General features: G+C 34.0%; 1 protein-coding gene across 4 annotated transcripts in view; it reads left to right on the top strand.

The window, feature by feature from the left end:
* Positions 1 to 2,182: 2,182 nt before the first annotated feature.
* The window catches only part of LRRTM4 (leucine rich repeat transmembrane neuronal 4), a 764,460-nt gene continuing 750,076 nt past the window's right edge, over positions 2,183 to 16,566 (top strand). For 2 of the 4 annotated variants that reach the window (XM_064377850.1, XM_064377853.1), the window contains exons 1-2: positions 2,183 to 2,450; positions 4,685 to 6,231. In XM_064377850.1, the coding sequence (XP_064233920.1) occupies positions 2,444 to 2,450; positions 4,685 to 6,231 (1,554 nt within the window). In that variant the 5' untranslated portion in view covers positions 2,183 to 2,443. Of the gene's footprint in view, positions 2,886 to 4,684; positions 6,232 to 16,566 lie in introns of all 4 variants that reach the window. The other 2 variants (XM_064377852.1, XM_064377851.1) reach the window with 2 other exon arrangements.

The following is a 16,566-nucleotide window of genomic DNA, read 5'->3' as shown; positions in this document are numbered from 1 at the left end:
TGTGTGTGTGTGTGTGTGTGTGTTAGTATGTAAAGATAATACCAAAACAGCTTCTTCCAAGCGAATCTTACACACAACGTCCTCTATTACTTTCAACTTTCTTTACTTTTCATATCATTACAGTGTTTTCAAGAGACTTTGGCCACTTTCTTTGTAAATTCTGCATATAATCTAGTACCCACTTCAGAAGGTAGCATCTGTTAGATCTTGGTACTTTGAACAAAATTTGCATTTCAGCCAGTTATTACACTATGGATGTGCCAGTTATTACACTATGAATGTAGAGAATATACTGGGATTTTCCCAACATTCTATCAAAGCTGTTTTCATATCCTGAATTGACACAAAGAAAAATTTATACACACACATGTATATTGATAGATATCACATGTCATATTCATTATATTTAAAATTAGAAAACACAGACAATTTTATAATAAAATATGAAATCAAATACTTCTGTAATCCATCTTCCAGGAAAATCTACTCTGAATATTTTATTTTGCTCTATTTACAGTAATAGACTCTCTTTCTTTGCCCTTAAATATCTCAGTTCTCTGCCCTTACCTTCCTTACTTTATACATGGTAGTTTAATTTCTCATCAGCAAATACCACCCTCTATTTTAATTTTAATGGCAGCATGTGTTCTATTTTATGAATATATTAATTTTCCCTTCACTTATTCTCTGGCATTGATATTTGGGTGGGGTTTGTGTTTCTATGTTAAACTACGCCACTAGGAACAAGTCGTATGTGTACATTTATATTGATATATTTATTTTCAGCAACCACAATAATCCTGCCTCTTTTGGCGTGCATTTGCATTTTAATAGGTATTAAGCCTTAAGCCAAAGGCACACATTTCTAAAATAGAAATTCAAGTATCAGTTAGTGAGAAAGGAATATATTTGGGGGATATATTATTCCTTTCTGTTTCTCAAGAAATCTTAGTAATGAGACAATTGCCTGCAACTGCTTACTCATAAATCTGAGTCAAATTATATGTGTTACTCATATGATAAGCCCCCTTAATTATTAATATTTTGGCAAACAATCTAAAACCAAGGATCTTTCTAAATAAAAATATCTATTTGCAATGATCCACAGCAATTCTAACTTCTTATGTAAAATTTATTTAAACTTCTCACATCTGCTAAATTAGGTTAGCAATCTTACCTAGCAGTTTCTCCCTGCATTACATTGATTCATTCTCCTGGATTATTCTAAAAATTGTTATCTGCCAGAGGATTATGGAATAAACTAGTAAAAATGAGAACAAAATGGAGGTGATGCACTAGATGTACGTTTTTCAATGTCTGTTCAGGCTTAAGGAAAGTGTGCAGGTTCTTTTAAATTACTTATATCAGGTGTTGTATCATGTCATCCTTCCCAAATCTGAGGATGTTCTACACGTTTTAGAGTAATACCATGATAATGTAAAACTCAAGTGCTTTTGTTTTTCTGGAATTGCACATTACAATAAATGATTTGCATAAGAAATGATTTGCATTCTAAATGTAGATGATTTAAGGAAAGTGGCTGCACTAAGAACATCAAGCTAGAATTCTACTCTTATCTCTTAGTTATCTTCACATTTAGTAACATACTATAGATTATAACTACTTTAAGACTAAAAATGTGAAGTTTTAGAAAGTAATGTTCTAGACCGTTCAATAAAATGCACAATATTGTAAAATGCATTTTATTGTCAAAGGTTGAGGATTTTAAAATTAGACTTAAACAATAAAAATGTAACCTCTTTAAAATGGATACAATTTCATTTTTCCCTCAAGTAAGATTGCTTCCATAGGTGGTTAGTTTAAAACAATGTAAATAAATAAAACAAACAGCAACAGTGAATAAAACTTTAATTTCAACGATTTCTGTCATTTGCAAAAGATGATAAATCCCCAGTGACATATGCAGAAAAAAAATTCAGGTCAAGACAACTTTTAAAAACCTGTTAATTGCATACCATTTAGATAAGTAGTATTTTACTTAATATTTGCTATAACTAAAAGGAACTCCTTGGCATAAACCTTTTAAATTATTGGAGAGAAAAAAATAGTGATTCTGTGCCTTTAATTTCCCTTTCTGAGCAAGGGAAGGCTGCACAGCCCTGACAGGCTCACTTGTTCCCGTCTTTAATGTGCAATCTGTTTTCTCCAGCGGAGGGCACTCAGTGTATCACAAACTCAAGCATTAGCACCAACAAGCTCTGAGCATCATCAGTCTCTGGAAAGCCTTCTGAATTAGACAAGGGCTGCCTCTCAGCACAGCTACAAAACACTTTAAACCTGACCAGCTAAATGGATAAACCTAGCCTGCATAGCTTTTAAACTGGGGTCTCATACAGCACAGGAGGCCTACTTGCTTCAAGAACTGAAAATCCAGAGGATGAATTGCTTTATCTGGGAATGGCAAAAGCCAGCACAATAAGGAATGCCAGGTATTCTGAAGATTTTCTTTTTTTCCTCTCTTTTTACAGAGAAGTTGGTTACCTCCGAGATGGGCTGTAGCTCTTTTGCACAGATTGCCAATTACTGCTGATGGGTCTCTGGTGAATTACACAATGGTCCTCAGAGCCTAGAGGCCCTCCCCCCTCCCTATCCCCCCAACGGCTTCCTTTTCCTTGCCCACCCCCCACCCACCATCCCACCCTGTGCTGATTTTTTGATATATATGTATATACATATATATATATTTATTTTTTTGCCTGTCCTCTCGGGGAAGTTTGTATGGGGCTACTAGCTCACATGCGGGATCAGAATGGTGTGAATGACAGCCGCACTGTGTCATGAAGGTGGTGGTGGTTTCAGCACGAGAGACTAAATAAGAAGAAAGCTGAGAAAGGGGGGAAACGTTTTTGGATGACAAAGGATGGGTAAGTGAACTTTTGTTGTTTCCTTCTTAGCAAAGCTGATCCTCTTGGCTTCCTAGCCTCAGTCCTGGCATTAGCAGATAAAAGACGGAGAAACAGGCAAAGAGCAGCAGCCTTTGAGTTTGCCAGTTGATTCACTATAGTTGCTATTATATTTTTAGATCATTTTCCCTTTTGCAGTGTTTTTTTAAATCTATAAATGCACAACACGAACTTAAACAGTCTCTAGAGAAATATCTTTAAGACTGCCTCTACTGTCTGCTTATCCACAGCTTGGGAATTGAGCATGAGATAAATATTGTGTTTGCTTCTATTTCTTGATAATATTAGCTAGGCTTGTATTTCTGGTAGCTGTCAGGATGATTATTAACACTTTGCTGCGTGTGTGTAGGGGTGGGGTCCTTACTTTATCAGAGGTTGCACAGGGCTTGTTTTATCTTTGAAGCTGGATCCTGAACACAGCTTCTGAATTTCCAGCAGTCATTTGCCAGTCTTATTTTTTCAAGTGTGACTGGCTTTTTTCCCCCTCTTTCTCCTGTCTGGGAGAGCTGGAATGTATTTCAATGAGTCTGTAGCTGGCAAGAGGACAGAGAGCAAGATCAGGTTTTAAATTAAAAAAAAAAAAAAACTTAACTGTTTGAGAAGAAGGATGGATTTGAGATTAGGAATTTGGCTGATTGCCTCTTGGTTAAAAATATAAAAATTTAAGGAAAAAAAGAAACTGCAGCACATGGTAGTTGCTTCTTTTTTTTCTCCATTAAGAAATAATAAATCTACTGTTGACAGAGGAAAGAAGTCCCTTAACATGCAATGACTTGGAAATGCAGTGTAAGTGCCAATAGATTGTAACTTTGCAGGCTTTCTGAAGTTAATGGAGATAGGGGAAAAAAAAGTCAGTGAGAAATGCGAACAGGTCAGGGTGATGTGGAGAAAAATAGTAGTTCGCTGCTTCTTTCCTTGTTTATCCTTCAAATTTGCAAAAGCAACTATGTTTAAAATCATGACAAAGTAATACTATGCAATATTATTTCGCTTTTTAGGCAAATATTTAATAAGAATTTTGACAGTCTTAACTTTGGAATGTTCTTTGTTATGAGTGTTTAGATGTCTTAACTCCTGTGTCATTGGGCAGGGAGCCACAGTATGCAATAATCTATGCTTATTAACAAATTTAGAGCACCTCATACTGTTATTAGTCTTCATCCAATGCTTCATTGGCTGGTTATACTAGTCTCAATGCTGTTTTTTCAGAGCTCATATATTGCCATCCCATTATGCAATAAGTACATAATTTCAGGCAGGGCAAACTTGGGTTACCTTGACAGCTTACTGAAGCTCTTTTGCCAAATCACAGCCTGTTTGCTCATCTAGGAAAGACGTACAAGTACCGGGTTTACTAAGTCACATTTTTGCCCTTACCAGAGTACGTAGTACACTTCCTTTTCGTACTGTTGTTCAATACAGTGGTTAGCTAAATATTATTGTTACTAAAATGTCAGCATTCAGTAATGAGAAAGGCTCTGTGCTTTTCAATGTTGAAATAAGTAGGAACTCCTGAAACTCAAAAAGGCTTTTCTTAGTTCTATGGGACTGTGGTGATTTGAAGACCAAGGAAGAAAAAGTGAAACCTAAACAGCAAACATGCAACACTGAAGAAAATAATGCTTGAAATGTTGATGCATTTTCCTTAAAGCAACTGTCCCATTCCTACACTAGAGGAAATGCCCCTGATATTGGTAAACCGATGGTGATTTATTTTAATAGCTTCACAATGTGCATCTGTCTTCTTTTTAATATCGTAGGTTTCCATTTAATTACGCAGCTGAAAGGCATGAGTGTGGCGCTGGTGCTACTTCCTACACTGCTGCTTGTTATGCTCACGGGGGCTCAGAGAGCTTGCCCAAAGAACTGCAGATGCGATGGCAAAATTGTGTACTGTGAGTCTCATGCTTTCGCAGATATCCCCGAGAACATTTCTGGAGGGTCACAAGGCTTATCATTAAGGTTCAATAGCATTCAGAAACTCAAATCCAATCAGTTTGCCGGCCTTAACCAGCTTATATGGCTTTATCTTGACCATAATTACATTAGCTCAGTGGATGAAGATGCATTTCAAGGGATCCGTAGACTGAAAGAATTAATTCTAAGCTCCAACAAAATTACTTATCTGCACAATAAAACATTTCACCCAGTTCCCAATCTCCGCAATCTGGACCTCTCCTACAATAAGCTTCAGACATTGCAATCTGAACAATTTAAAGGCCTTCGGAAACTCATCATTTTGCACTTGAGATCTAACTCACTGAAGACTGTGCCCATAAGAGTTTTTCAAGACTGTCGGAATCTTGATTTTTTGGATTTAGGTTACAATCGTCTTCGAAGCTTGTCCCGAAATGCATTTGCTGGCCTCTTGAAGTTAAAGGAGCTCCACTTGGAGCACAACCAGTTTTCCAAGATCAACTTTGCTCATTTTCCACGTCTCTTCAACCTCCGATCAATTTACTTACAATGGAACAGGATTCGCTCCATTAGCCACGGCTTGACATGGACTTGGAGTTCCTTACACAACTTGGATTTATCAGGGAATGACATCCAAGGAATTGAGCCGGGCACATTTAAATGCCTCCCCAATTTACAAAAATTGAATTTGGATTCCAACAAGCTTACCAACATCTCACAGGAAACTGTCAATGCGTGGATATCATTAATATCCATCACCTTGTCTGGAAATATGTGGGAATGCAGTCGGAGCATTTGTCCTTTATTTTATTGGCTTAAGAATTTCAAAGGAAATAAGGAAAGCACCATGATATGTGCAGGACCTAAGCACCTCCAGGGTGAAAAGGTTAGTGATGCAGTGGAAACATATAATATCTGTTCTGAAATCCAGGTGGTCAACACAGAAAGAGCACACCTGGTGCCCCAAACACCCCAGAAACCTCTGATTATCCCTAAACCTACCATCTTCAAACCTGATGCCACCCAACCCACCTTTGAAACACCAAGCCCTTCCCCAGGGTTTCAGATTCCTGGCACAGAGCAAGAGTATGAGCATGTTTCATTTCACAAAATTATTGCAGGGAGTGTGGCTCTCTTTCTCTCAGTGGCCATGATCCTCTTGGTGATCTATGTGTCTTGGAAACGCTACCCAGCCAGCATGAAACAACTCCAGCAGCACTCTCTTATGAAGAGGCGGCGGAAAAAGGCCAGAGAGTCTGAAAGACAAATGAATTCCCCTTTACAGGAGTATTATGTGGACTACAAGCCTACAAACTCTGAGACCATGGATATATCGGTTAATGGATCTGGGCCCTGCACATATACCATCTCTGGCTCCAGGGAATGTGAGGTATGAACCATGATCCTCCTAAAAGCATTTCTACTGCGGGGAAGGAGAGGTAAATGTTTGAAGCCCTAGAGGTGTCTCTAATCACTAGAAAGATTAATGACCCTTTTGCTTTTGGGTTTTGCTCAGTGTGAAAGGTTACTTAATTAAATTACAACCACCAGGAAATTGACTGCTTTTTGTTGTTGTTGTTTAATGGTTGAAGCTTGAAGGAAGTTCATTCAAGGATAAGTTGGAATAAAGCACTATGTTAAACACATCTGCTTTTTAACAATTTGTATACAGGGGTTGGACTTAAAACCACGCAAACAAAACTCTTCGTTCTGAAATTTCTGTCTGGTTCTTGGTGTTTGACTTTTGTAATGGAGTAAAGAAGAAGGGCCAGCTTAATTTAAAAATAAAGTGAGTTTACCAAAATTCCAGAAGGTAATGAAAATTTAAACCAAAGAGCAATTTTCCCGAGGGTTGATTTTGTTGTAAATTTTTAGTTTTAATGAAAGCATGCAACAGGGATCTCACACCCATGTTACTTGCCATTTAGTTATTATACCAGCATAGAGAATGTCAGAGGCCTACTGTGTATTGTATCAGGCTCCTAAGGCTTCTTTCTTTTTTTTTTTTCTTCTTTCTTACTTCTTTTACTCCTTCCTTTCCTTCCTTTATCTTCCTCTTTCTTTATTTTTTCTTAATTACTGAGATATAGATCCTGTTTCAAAGGGTTTTATGCACTGGCTATTTGTGTTTAATCAGAATGAAACTTCAATTCCATGTTTGGCTTTGTCCCTGGTAACTAAAATCAGGTCACGATTTTGTGGATGATTTAGCAATAACAAAATGGTAGTCATAACAGAGATTGTTTGTCAGTATTGCTGTCATCCCCAAAAGAAATGATATGTATTCTTGTTAAACTTATTCAAAATTGAGTGGTACAAATATTTATAAATAAAAGGAGAGAGGTTGAGTTCTGGGTATCCTCCCTTTCTGTAACAGCCTCAAATGAAGGCATACCTTCCATGTTATATTATTTTTGTTTTTATAAGAATAAATTTGGACCCGGTTTCTGATTATTTAATTTTAAAGATCACTTACAGGAACATGTTAATGAGTAGAAAAATAGTCACAAGTTTCCAACTTGTCAATAAGTAATACTGGATGTAAATTGTTCTTTTCTTGGTAAAGTTGATTATTATGTGAAAGACTGACTATCAAGGCCTTGTTGCTAGAAGAAACTAGTGAACAGAGGTTAAATTCTGGCAATATAATGTCTTAGTATCTGACTTTAGATGATTATTCTTTCAAAAGAGAGTTTTAATGAGTAATTAAAGATGTTGCCCTTTCTAATGCTAGTTATAACAGTTGGAAAATATAATTTGCTCTTTGATAGTATATACTCCAATTTTTCCATAGGCCTAACTGCAAATGCTAATGGAAATGTTTTCAGAAAGAGCACTGAATTTGAAATAATCTCTAACTCAGTACAGTTTGGACTATTGAACTGTTCTTCAAAGAGTTTATATTCTCCTTTTTTGTGTATCGTTGAAAATAAGAGAAGTAATCCCAGATAATAAATCCCTAAAAAGAAATTGTATAAGCAATTGCCCTTAAAAATTAAAAAGAATAAAAGATTTTCTATAAAAGTCTATCAAGGCTTGATGTTTTTATTGCAGGCCCACTTTTATACTATATACTTTGAATATTAGTAACACAAGTTCATCCTGTTGTATTCTGGGTTCTTCTTATATTTTGTGATCCTCTGAAAGACTATTAACATATAAAAAAAGAAAAATATAGATGCATTAATTCATTTTCTCTTGACTTTTGGAGTTGAATGCTGATTTTTATTTTTAAGAATCACCAAGAAGAAAGAAATATTCTTAAAGAACTAGGAACTGAGAACCAAAGTTCTAAAACTTTTCCAGATATCTTAAATTTCACAGATTATTCTGTCAAAAACCCTAGGCATTACTATGATAGGAACAAGCTTAAAAGATGGTTCATTTAATTAAAAGGTGTGTTTAAAAACACATTTTGATATTGTATGTGTTATATAGATTGACGTTTAATTTCATGAAATTGCACTAGTATTGTTGGAAATGAATGTTGTTAAGCCATTAAATTATGATGAATGTAATTAAATATTGTAATAATTCTGTTGAGTCAAAATGGGATTCCCTACTAAAGTAGCTCAACATTTCTGTGCCCTAAAACATGGTAAGAAGTAGGCTATGTGTTTAGGATCATATGTCCATTTAGGATGAGGAGGGGGTTGCTATAAAACTACATTTAAATGAATTTCAGCTTGTTTTAATACGAAAACAAACATTGCAGGGGTCACCCCACTTTTTGACAGAATGGTGTATTACAGTTATAGGCATATATAAACAATGAGGAAAAGCAAACACTTAGAAATTGTTATAGGAAAACCCTAATTAGTTCTTACTTCCTTGTCACTCAGAGTAAAATTTCTCCTGTTGAGAAATATGCCTTTGGACCAAACTTCTCTACAAAATAAAGCCAAGAGAGGGCGATGATTTGCCCAAGTTTGCAATGTTTTTGGAATAGCAGAGGTATGCTGAATTTTATCCTGACCTTGTTTTCATAAATATCACATATCACTAGTTTAGCAAACAGACAACCATTAATATGTTTATAAGACATTTTTGTGAGGTAGGTTTTTTAAAAAAAAAAAATCGAAACACCAAACTCTACCCAATAAAGCCATAAATATTTAATTGCAAAATTTAGCACCATATGCTAATTTTCTAAGATAGTGCCTTGAAGAAATAAAAGTTGCATTAAATTAAAAATTCTACTTTCCACCTAACTTCATATTCAATTACCATGACATAAATATGGTTATAGTATCCATTTTGTTTTTTCTCTTGAGGAATTTTTTTAAAAACATTGAGATTATTAAGGTGTTTGTGAGCCTTCATACAAATATAGTATGCAATTTTTAAATAAAATAATTTTGTCTCTATGTTTTGCAAGTTTTAATTCTGAGAAGTCCATGTGCACATACCATACTGATAAAATGAGGGATAATATTTTAATAACGTGGGCAGTAAAAATTGCTCACATCTATAAAAGAGAAATAGAGTAGATAGTTATGAATAATTAATATGATATATGACACAAGTATAAGGGATACATACATCTCAATCATCATACTTTGAGTGGATCAGTGTGCTTGGTTGAACTGAATCATTTACTTTCTCCTCAATATGTACTCAGAAAAGAGAATTTAAAGCCAAAAGGATACAGCTTTTCCTAAAACAGTAAAATGTCACTATAAATACAGAAAATGCAAATATTTACTTTTAAAAATAGCTTGTGAGGGTTGGCATTATTTTATCTCATTAAAAAATATTACCAGGGCTATAAAGTTGCTTCATTCTGTGTATCAAATTTTTCCTTTGAAATTGTAAAGAACAAAGTTTTGAATATCTAGTTCTTCCAGGATTTTTATTATCAACTGAAAATAGCAAGGGTCTTTATATATTAGCCAATGTGAATACAGGACAAGAGAGAAAATTTATAGTTTGGTTTGTACATTTAAAAAAATTAAATTGGTGAAAACTTGAATGAATGTAGTCTCTAGACTCCCCATCCAAAGTGTTTTAATAGTTAAGTAATTAAAATATAAAGTTTAATGATCCCATAGTGCTAACAGTGCAGCTATTAGGAAAATGGCAGTAAAGGTGACAATAAAGGTGTATGTTTCCCAAATATTTATTATTTTGATTACTCTCTTCAAAATTGAGCAAAATTTAAAAAATATACTGGTTTTCAGTTCAGGGTTGCATAATCTATTTCACTGTTATGCAGTGGGTGGTATAGACCATTTCTAACAACCTATATTTATTAACTATGTTAGATCAGGTTCAAATAATTGGTATAGACTACTAACTTCTTTTCACTTTAGAGACTGATATTTTGCAATGTGCTAAATGAATTTCCAAGGACTACAAAGTGTAATGCATGTACAAAGAGGATCCTAAGGAAAGCAGACCCAGTTACTTTGAATTTAATTATCAGTTCATCAACATAAAGCTATAGAAAACAAACTTCATTTAGGTGGCTGACTACAATTGTGTCATGGTAAAATGTTATGATTGAAACTGTATTTGTATATTCAAGTAGAATATTTGTGTGTGTGTATGTGAGTTTATCTGTGTATATGTGTATATATATGTGTGTGTATAGAGAGACAGAATACAAACATTTTTCCATCAGAATTACTGTCTATCAAAATTAATTTAAATTATTAGTAACAAAAATTTTGGGTTAAAATTACCAAGATTTTTTACTTAGGAATGTGATCCTTAAGGTAAATGTATTATCACATCTAAAAATTATAAATATTGTCAGTCAGAGTAGCTCACGCCTGTAATCCCAGTACTTTGGGAGGCCAAGGTGGGTGGATTACTTGATGTCAAGAGTTTGAGACCAGTCTGGCCAACATGGTGAAACCCTGTCTCTATTGAAAGTACAAAAATTAGCCAGTCATGGTGGTTCATACCTATAATCTCAGTTAATTGGGAGGTTGAGGCAGGAGAATCACTTGAATCCAGGATGTGGAGGTTGCAGTGCAAGATTGCACTACTGTACTCCTGCCTGGGTGATAGAGAAAGACTGCCTCAAAATAAATAAATAAATAAAAATACAAATTATAAGTATCTTACATCTACATAGCCTGAAATTCTTTTTTAAAAAAAAGACATAGTCAAGTCTGTATTTATACTACATACTGCCATTTTTGTGTGACTTTAGACTAGTCACTTCATTTCTCTGTGACACATCACTCAAATGAGTGACTAAGCTAGCACAGTGTTTCCCAACACAAAGCAATTCTCAGATTAGCATAAAGTTTGTAAAATCTCTATGGTCATTCTCAGAACTAAAAAAGCAAAATGAGCTATGGAGAAAAAGACTGAGCTATTTACATTCATTTCTCAATGAGAAAAGAAAGAGCTTTGGTTATTAAAAACTGGGGTGCTCAGGTGAACAGCCATACAATTTCTTTATGCTTGAGAGGAAAATATGTAAAGCACACATAAAAACATGTGAGCACATGAATGCACACCCCCACAAACATGTCTTTGAAATTCTGCTAAGTAGATATTTTGAAAGCACTTTAAACTATGTCTGCTTTTTAAAAAATCAATTGTCTGAATTAGGTCTAATTAAAATCTATTTGTGAATAGAGTTTTCTTTAGAATTCACAAATGGTAGTGGTGAAGAGTGACAGCTGCCAAAAAAGACCCAAAATAGCTAATTTAGGAAAGATTTTAAACTGACAATAAGTGGCCCGCCCATTTTTTTTTTTTTTTCTAGAATTAGCTGGTGTTAGCATCTCATGGACAGGGTTTTAATAAATGACTGCTGTCTAAGACTCCAAGCTGAGAAGTCTATGGTGTTAGGAATGTGTAGCTATTGACACACCTCAATAATCTCCACAGAATACCAGAATTTCCTTCTTGAGACTTTTCTGTATTTATAAAATGTAATCATCCCTAGTTCTTCTCAGGAATTGCATTTAGAGGTAGTTTTATGCTTTAGAAGTTGCTCAGTAGTATTTTCACTGAGGACTTGGTGACTCATCTGAATTTTCGTGTCTCTAGAGTTTCGTGATTCACTAAATCAAAGTGAAGCAGAAGCAACCTGTATATTACTAGACACTGAGAGTTTTGAAAAACTAGTATGTCTTTTGATCAGTGAGAAGCATGAAGTGATGTTGAATATGTTTTAAAAATTAAAATTGCTTTTTATAGTACCAGAAGAACCATCATTCATTGAGTCAGTTTAATAAAATCTCAATATTCATACAAGGAAAAGAAATTACAGGGCTATTTTTCTCATGCACTCCATAAGCCATTAAAATTGTAACTGTAAGGAAAGGTTGAGAAAAAAAAAAAGCACAATATTTCTTAAGGTATCAAAACAATTGGCTTTTTAGATAAACATCTGCTAGAAGCTGCTAGATATGTGCAAAGGCTATGTATTTAAACTCCTGCTAAAGAGTTTAAAAATAATGCTTTCACTGCCAAGAGAAATTAAAGTCTAAACAAACATAACCAGGGAAAATTAGTCCTTTACAAGTAAGGCCAGATAATGTGGCATACTTGTAGTCCCAGCTACTTGTGAGGCTGAGGTAGGAAGACCGCTTAAGGCCGAAAGTTTGAGATTGTCCTGAGCTATGTTTGAGCCTATGAATAGCCTCTGTGCTCCAACCTGGGCAAAACTGAGATGCTGTCTCTAAAACATACAATAAAAAAATGGGAAAGGTAAGACTTGAAGTTTACTTACATAAGGTTTGTAAACATAAGTTCGGAGAATGAAATGACAGCAAAGTCATTTGGTTTAAGATCATAAAGTTTGACCTTAAGTCAGATCTATATATTGTAATATTTTTAAACATAAGTTTGGGGAATGAAATGACAGCAAAGGTGATGCATATTAATAAAATATTTAAAAATGGTAAAAATGTAAGAAATTCAGAAAAATTATGAAGAAGCATGATTAAAAGGAAAACCCTGAACACAAACATTAAAATATTAGTATACTTTATTACCATGTACAAACAATAATACCAAATACCATAATATGATTATGTATTTGCTTAAAATAAATAAGCAAATACATAACTCAATAAGGTTATGATATTTAGAATTATTGTTTGTACAGGGAAATAAAATATATTTTAATGTTATATAAATGCTATGAAATATAAATATCAAAGTAACTGAAATATTTCATTTAAACAGCTATATACACAATTAAACACTCATGTATCTTCTATATATAATTCTAAAATTCTAACATATATATTGAATACAGATGGTAGAATAGTATGCTTTGCTTTTCAATAAACATAGTTTTGTACTAACTTCTCCAGCTTATATGAATTGGCTCGAAAGTAAATATTTGTGGAAGATAAAAAAGGAATTGAAAGACATAAAAGTAGTTTTTTATTTCCTCTATCATTGCCTCAATTTGGTATGATTCTTTTCTGAATTTTGGGATGTCCATACACCATAACTTGGAAGGTAGGTTGTCTTCTTTACCTCAGTTTTTCATCTCCTTGTTTACTGAATTTAGACCTCAGAGAAAAGTGGGAAAGTGTAATCATTTAATTTAGCAACAAGAATCATTTTTTTCCATTTTACTTCATTTTTTAAACACAAATTTTTCTGGTGGAAGTAAATAAGGTAAACATTTGACTGGAGGTTTTAAATAAAAATGGTCAGGTGGAGAGTAACTATAACCTCAAAACTTATGACCCGTATTTATAATTTTTACTTTTACCTACATTTTAATGATTGAGATCTTCAAATATCATTGATTTAAAAACTAAAAAGTGAATTAATTTTTAACAGTATATTTGAATGTTTCAAAGCAGCAGACAAACTAAGATAAACATAGATGAGTTGTTTAGGATAACTCACTATATTTACAGGATCTAAATCAGCAATATGTGATTCAAAATAGGAAAATATAGAGTTATGATTTGATTCTATTTGGGGTAAATTTTTAAAGTTAAACAATTATATACACACTACTTTTGGAATAGCAAATAATATAGAAAAAAATGCCTGCAAATGTTCTTTTACTTTGGAAGGACAATGCTACTTAATCCATATTCACTGTGTATTTTCAGTTTTAAAGGATAACAATTATTGTTTAGTTGCCTTAAAGTGAAATGCCATTAGGTAAAGCCTTGAAATTATGACGATTATTGAGATAAACAGAAATAGTCTTTGGGTATAAATTCTATACTTGCATTTTCAATTCTTCCCTTGTTCCTCAAGCCATATTAACTGAAAGATAGGTTCTTTCACTTCCTCTTGAAGATCTAAATATTGGAGGTATTATTAAAATTTTATTTCTTGTTTCCTTTAACTGACTCATATTAAATACATTTATGTTCAAATGACACCATAAAAATATTGCTTGTTTTTTAATCAGAAATTTCATCATGACACGTTCATTTCACTATTAAGTGCTTTGATATTTACAATTTTAAATTTATACCACTCTTGTCAATTGTTTCTAATAAGACTTTAAAAAGCAATGGAAATACACATTAATTAGGTTTCAGTCTTTTTTAGTGTGGTCACTATAGATGAAAAATTGATATTTTCTTCTCTGTTTATAGATCTGTGAAAGTAATAGCAGAGAGGTCAGCCTTGAAGTACTTTAGGTTGATGGTCAAACCACAACATGGACCAATACTGCCTTGGTCCAGTGGTTAGATCGAGGGGTGAAAAAGAGGTCTCAAATTTGAAGTGAACTCACTTTACTTCTCTAATATTGGACAAGTAAATATATATCTGACCTTTCTGTGATATAATTTTTTCATCTATTGAACTAGGATAACTTTCCAAGTAACTTCTTGAAATGATTAATGAGATACTATTTAAAAACCACTCTGAACTCCTCCATAAAAAGCTTCAGTGTAAATATAAATGATTATAACCATGAGTCCTACTGTTTACTGAAAAATGCAAAATACAATGTAGCTGTATTATTTTCATTGTTATTATTAGTTATAATGATGGTTATAATACTCCCTGATGTAGAAACAAATGTTGTGGTTACATTTTTACTAAAGTGAATAATAAACATGACCTTTCAGTCCCTTGTCTGAGCTGTAATTTAGTTTGGGTATCAGAGCTGGGAATATTAATAATACCCCAGGAGTTGTAAAATACTCCCTCGACCAAACATTTTATTACCTTGCAAAGAAAGCAGCATTTATAATTATTGTGTTGTTACTGTGTCTAAAGAAGAAAGGAGAAAAAGAAACCACTTACAAATTCCCAATCTCATCAGGTATTGTGACTCAGTTCATTTTCTTAACAAGTGGAAATGGTTATTTTGTTTGTTGGTTGTTGTTTTTGTTTTTTTGTTTTTTTTTTTTGAGACAGAGTCTCACTCTGTTGCTCAGGCTGGAGTGCAATGGTGCGATCTCAGCTCACTGCAACCTCCATCTCCCAGTTTCAAGTGATTCTTGTGCCTCAGCCTCCCGAGTAGCTAGGATTACAGGCATGTGCTACCACACCTGGATAATCTTTGTATTTTTAGTAGAGACAGGGTTTCACCATGTTGGCCATACTGGTCTCAAACTCCTGACGTCAGTTGATCTGCCCACCCTGGCCTCTCAAAGTGCTGGGATTACAGGCATGAGCCACTGTGCCTGGCCTTGGAAACAGCTTTTTAATTCCTCAGGTGTTTATGCATCACATATCACAAGTGAGAGTGTTCAACAATATATTAAATATTCCTTTTAAATTAAGAAGTTATTAGTAAGTGATTTAAAGGAGAATTGATATGGCTCTAGCACATTTATATGTGTATTGTATATAATTTAATACTTAGTATTTATATTGGTTAAGTATAATCTAAGCTCTTATATTTGCAGAAATCTATAGTGCATCATTCTTACTATTGTCTCCATAGTGTAATATATTTTAAAGTGAAACATATTTCTTTTTAAGTTTTTCAATGGAATATTTCCCATGATACGATTTTGTGTTATTTGAGAGGGCACCACTGGCAAAAACCCCATATAAAGAAAAAAAAGATAAAATGATAATATTACATTTGCTTGAGAAAACAAATGGTTTTCTTCATGATTGGTAAAGCAGAATTATTCCAGTGAGGGGATTTTCTGCCAGTGGTTGATTATATCTGTTTTGATTATGTATTACAGAACTAGGGAAATCACACGGCTTTGGTTCCCTGGACTCATGGTGAGATGGATCTGAGCTAAAAATCCATTCATCACTTGACCTCTGTAAACCCTTACCCTGACTAGAGCATCACAGGGATGTTTTGATTCTCTAAGAATTAGTATCATGTCAGAGTCAGTGTTGAGTAATCCCCAAAAGCATGATTACTTCACATTCCCAGTACACAGTCACCTTAGTAAATAGTTATAGATCTTGCTAGAGAAGGCTGGGAGAAAGTTTAACAATATACATTTTTCATAGTATAGCAGGTTCCTTCCTCAAAGGGACCTGTCTTCCTCTTCATTCAATGGATTCTGTGTCTGTAAACTGACTTGAGTCTGGGAGTTGATTATGGGGTCATGACACTCTCTTTTGGCGATTCAAATTATGCTTCTGTTCCCTTGATCTCAAACTCTTCCACTTATGCAGATCAAGTATGAATTTAATAGACTTCTATGTATTTCTTTTCTAGGGACACCATGATCCACTAGTCAGTATCATAGATCTTTTTTTGAGTCAGGCTATTCTGATCACTGCTTTGATTTTGCTGTCATCATGGTAACCATGCTCACCTTGCCTTTGGTGATTACGTTCTGACACCAGG

The sequence above is a fragment of the Aotus nancymaae genome, unplaced genomic scaffold (assembly GCF_030222135.1).
Source record: "Aotus nancymaae isolate 86718 unplaced genomic scaffold, 86718_ANA_hifiasm-v0.15.2.pri h1tg000017l, whole genome shotgun sequence".
NCBI classification, from domain to species: domain Eukaryota; kingdom Metazoa; phylum Chordata; class Mammalia; order Primates; family Aotidae; genus Aotus; species Aotus nancymaae.
The sequence above is the reverse complement of the archived record's forward strand: the minus strand, read 5'-3'. Positions and strand labels throughout refer to the sequence as shown.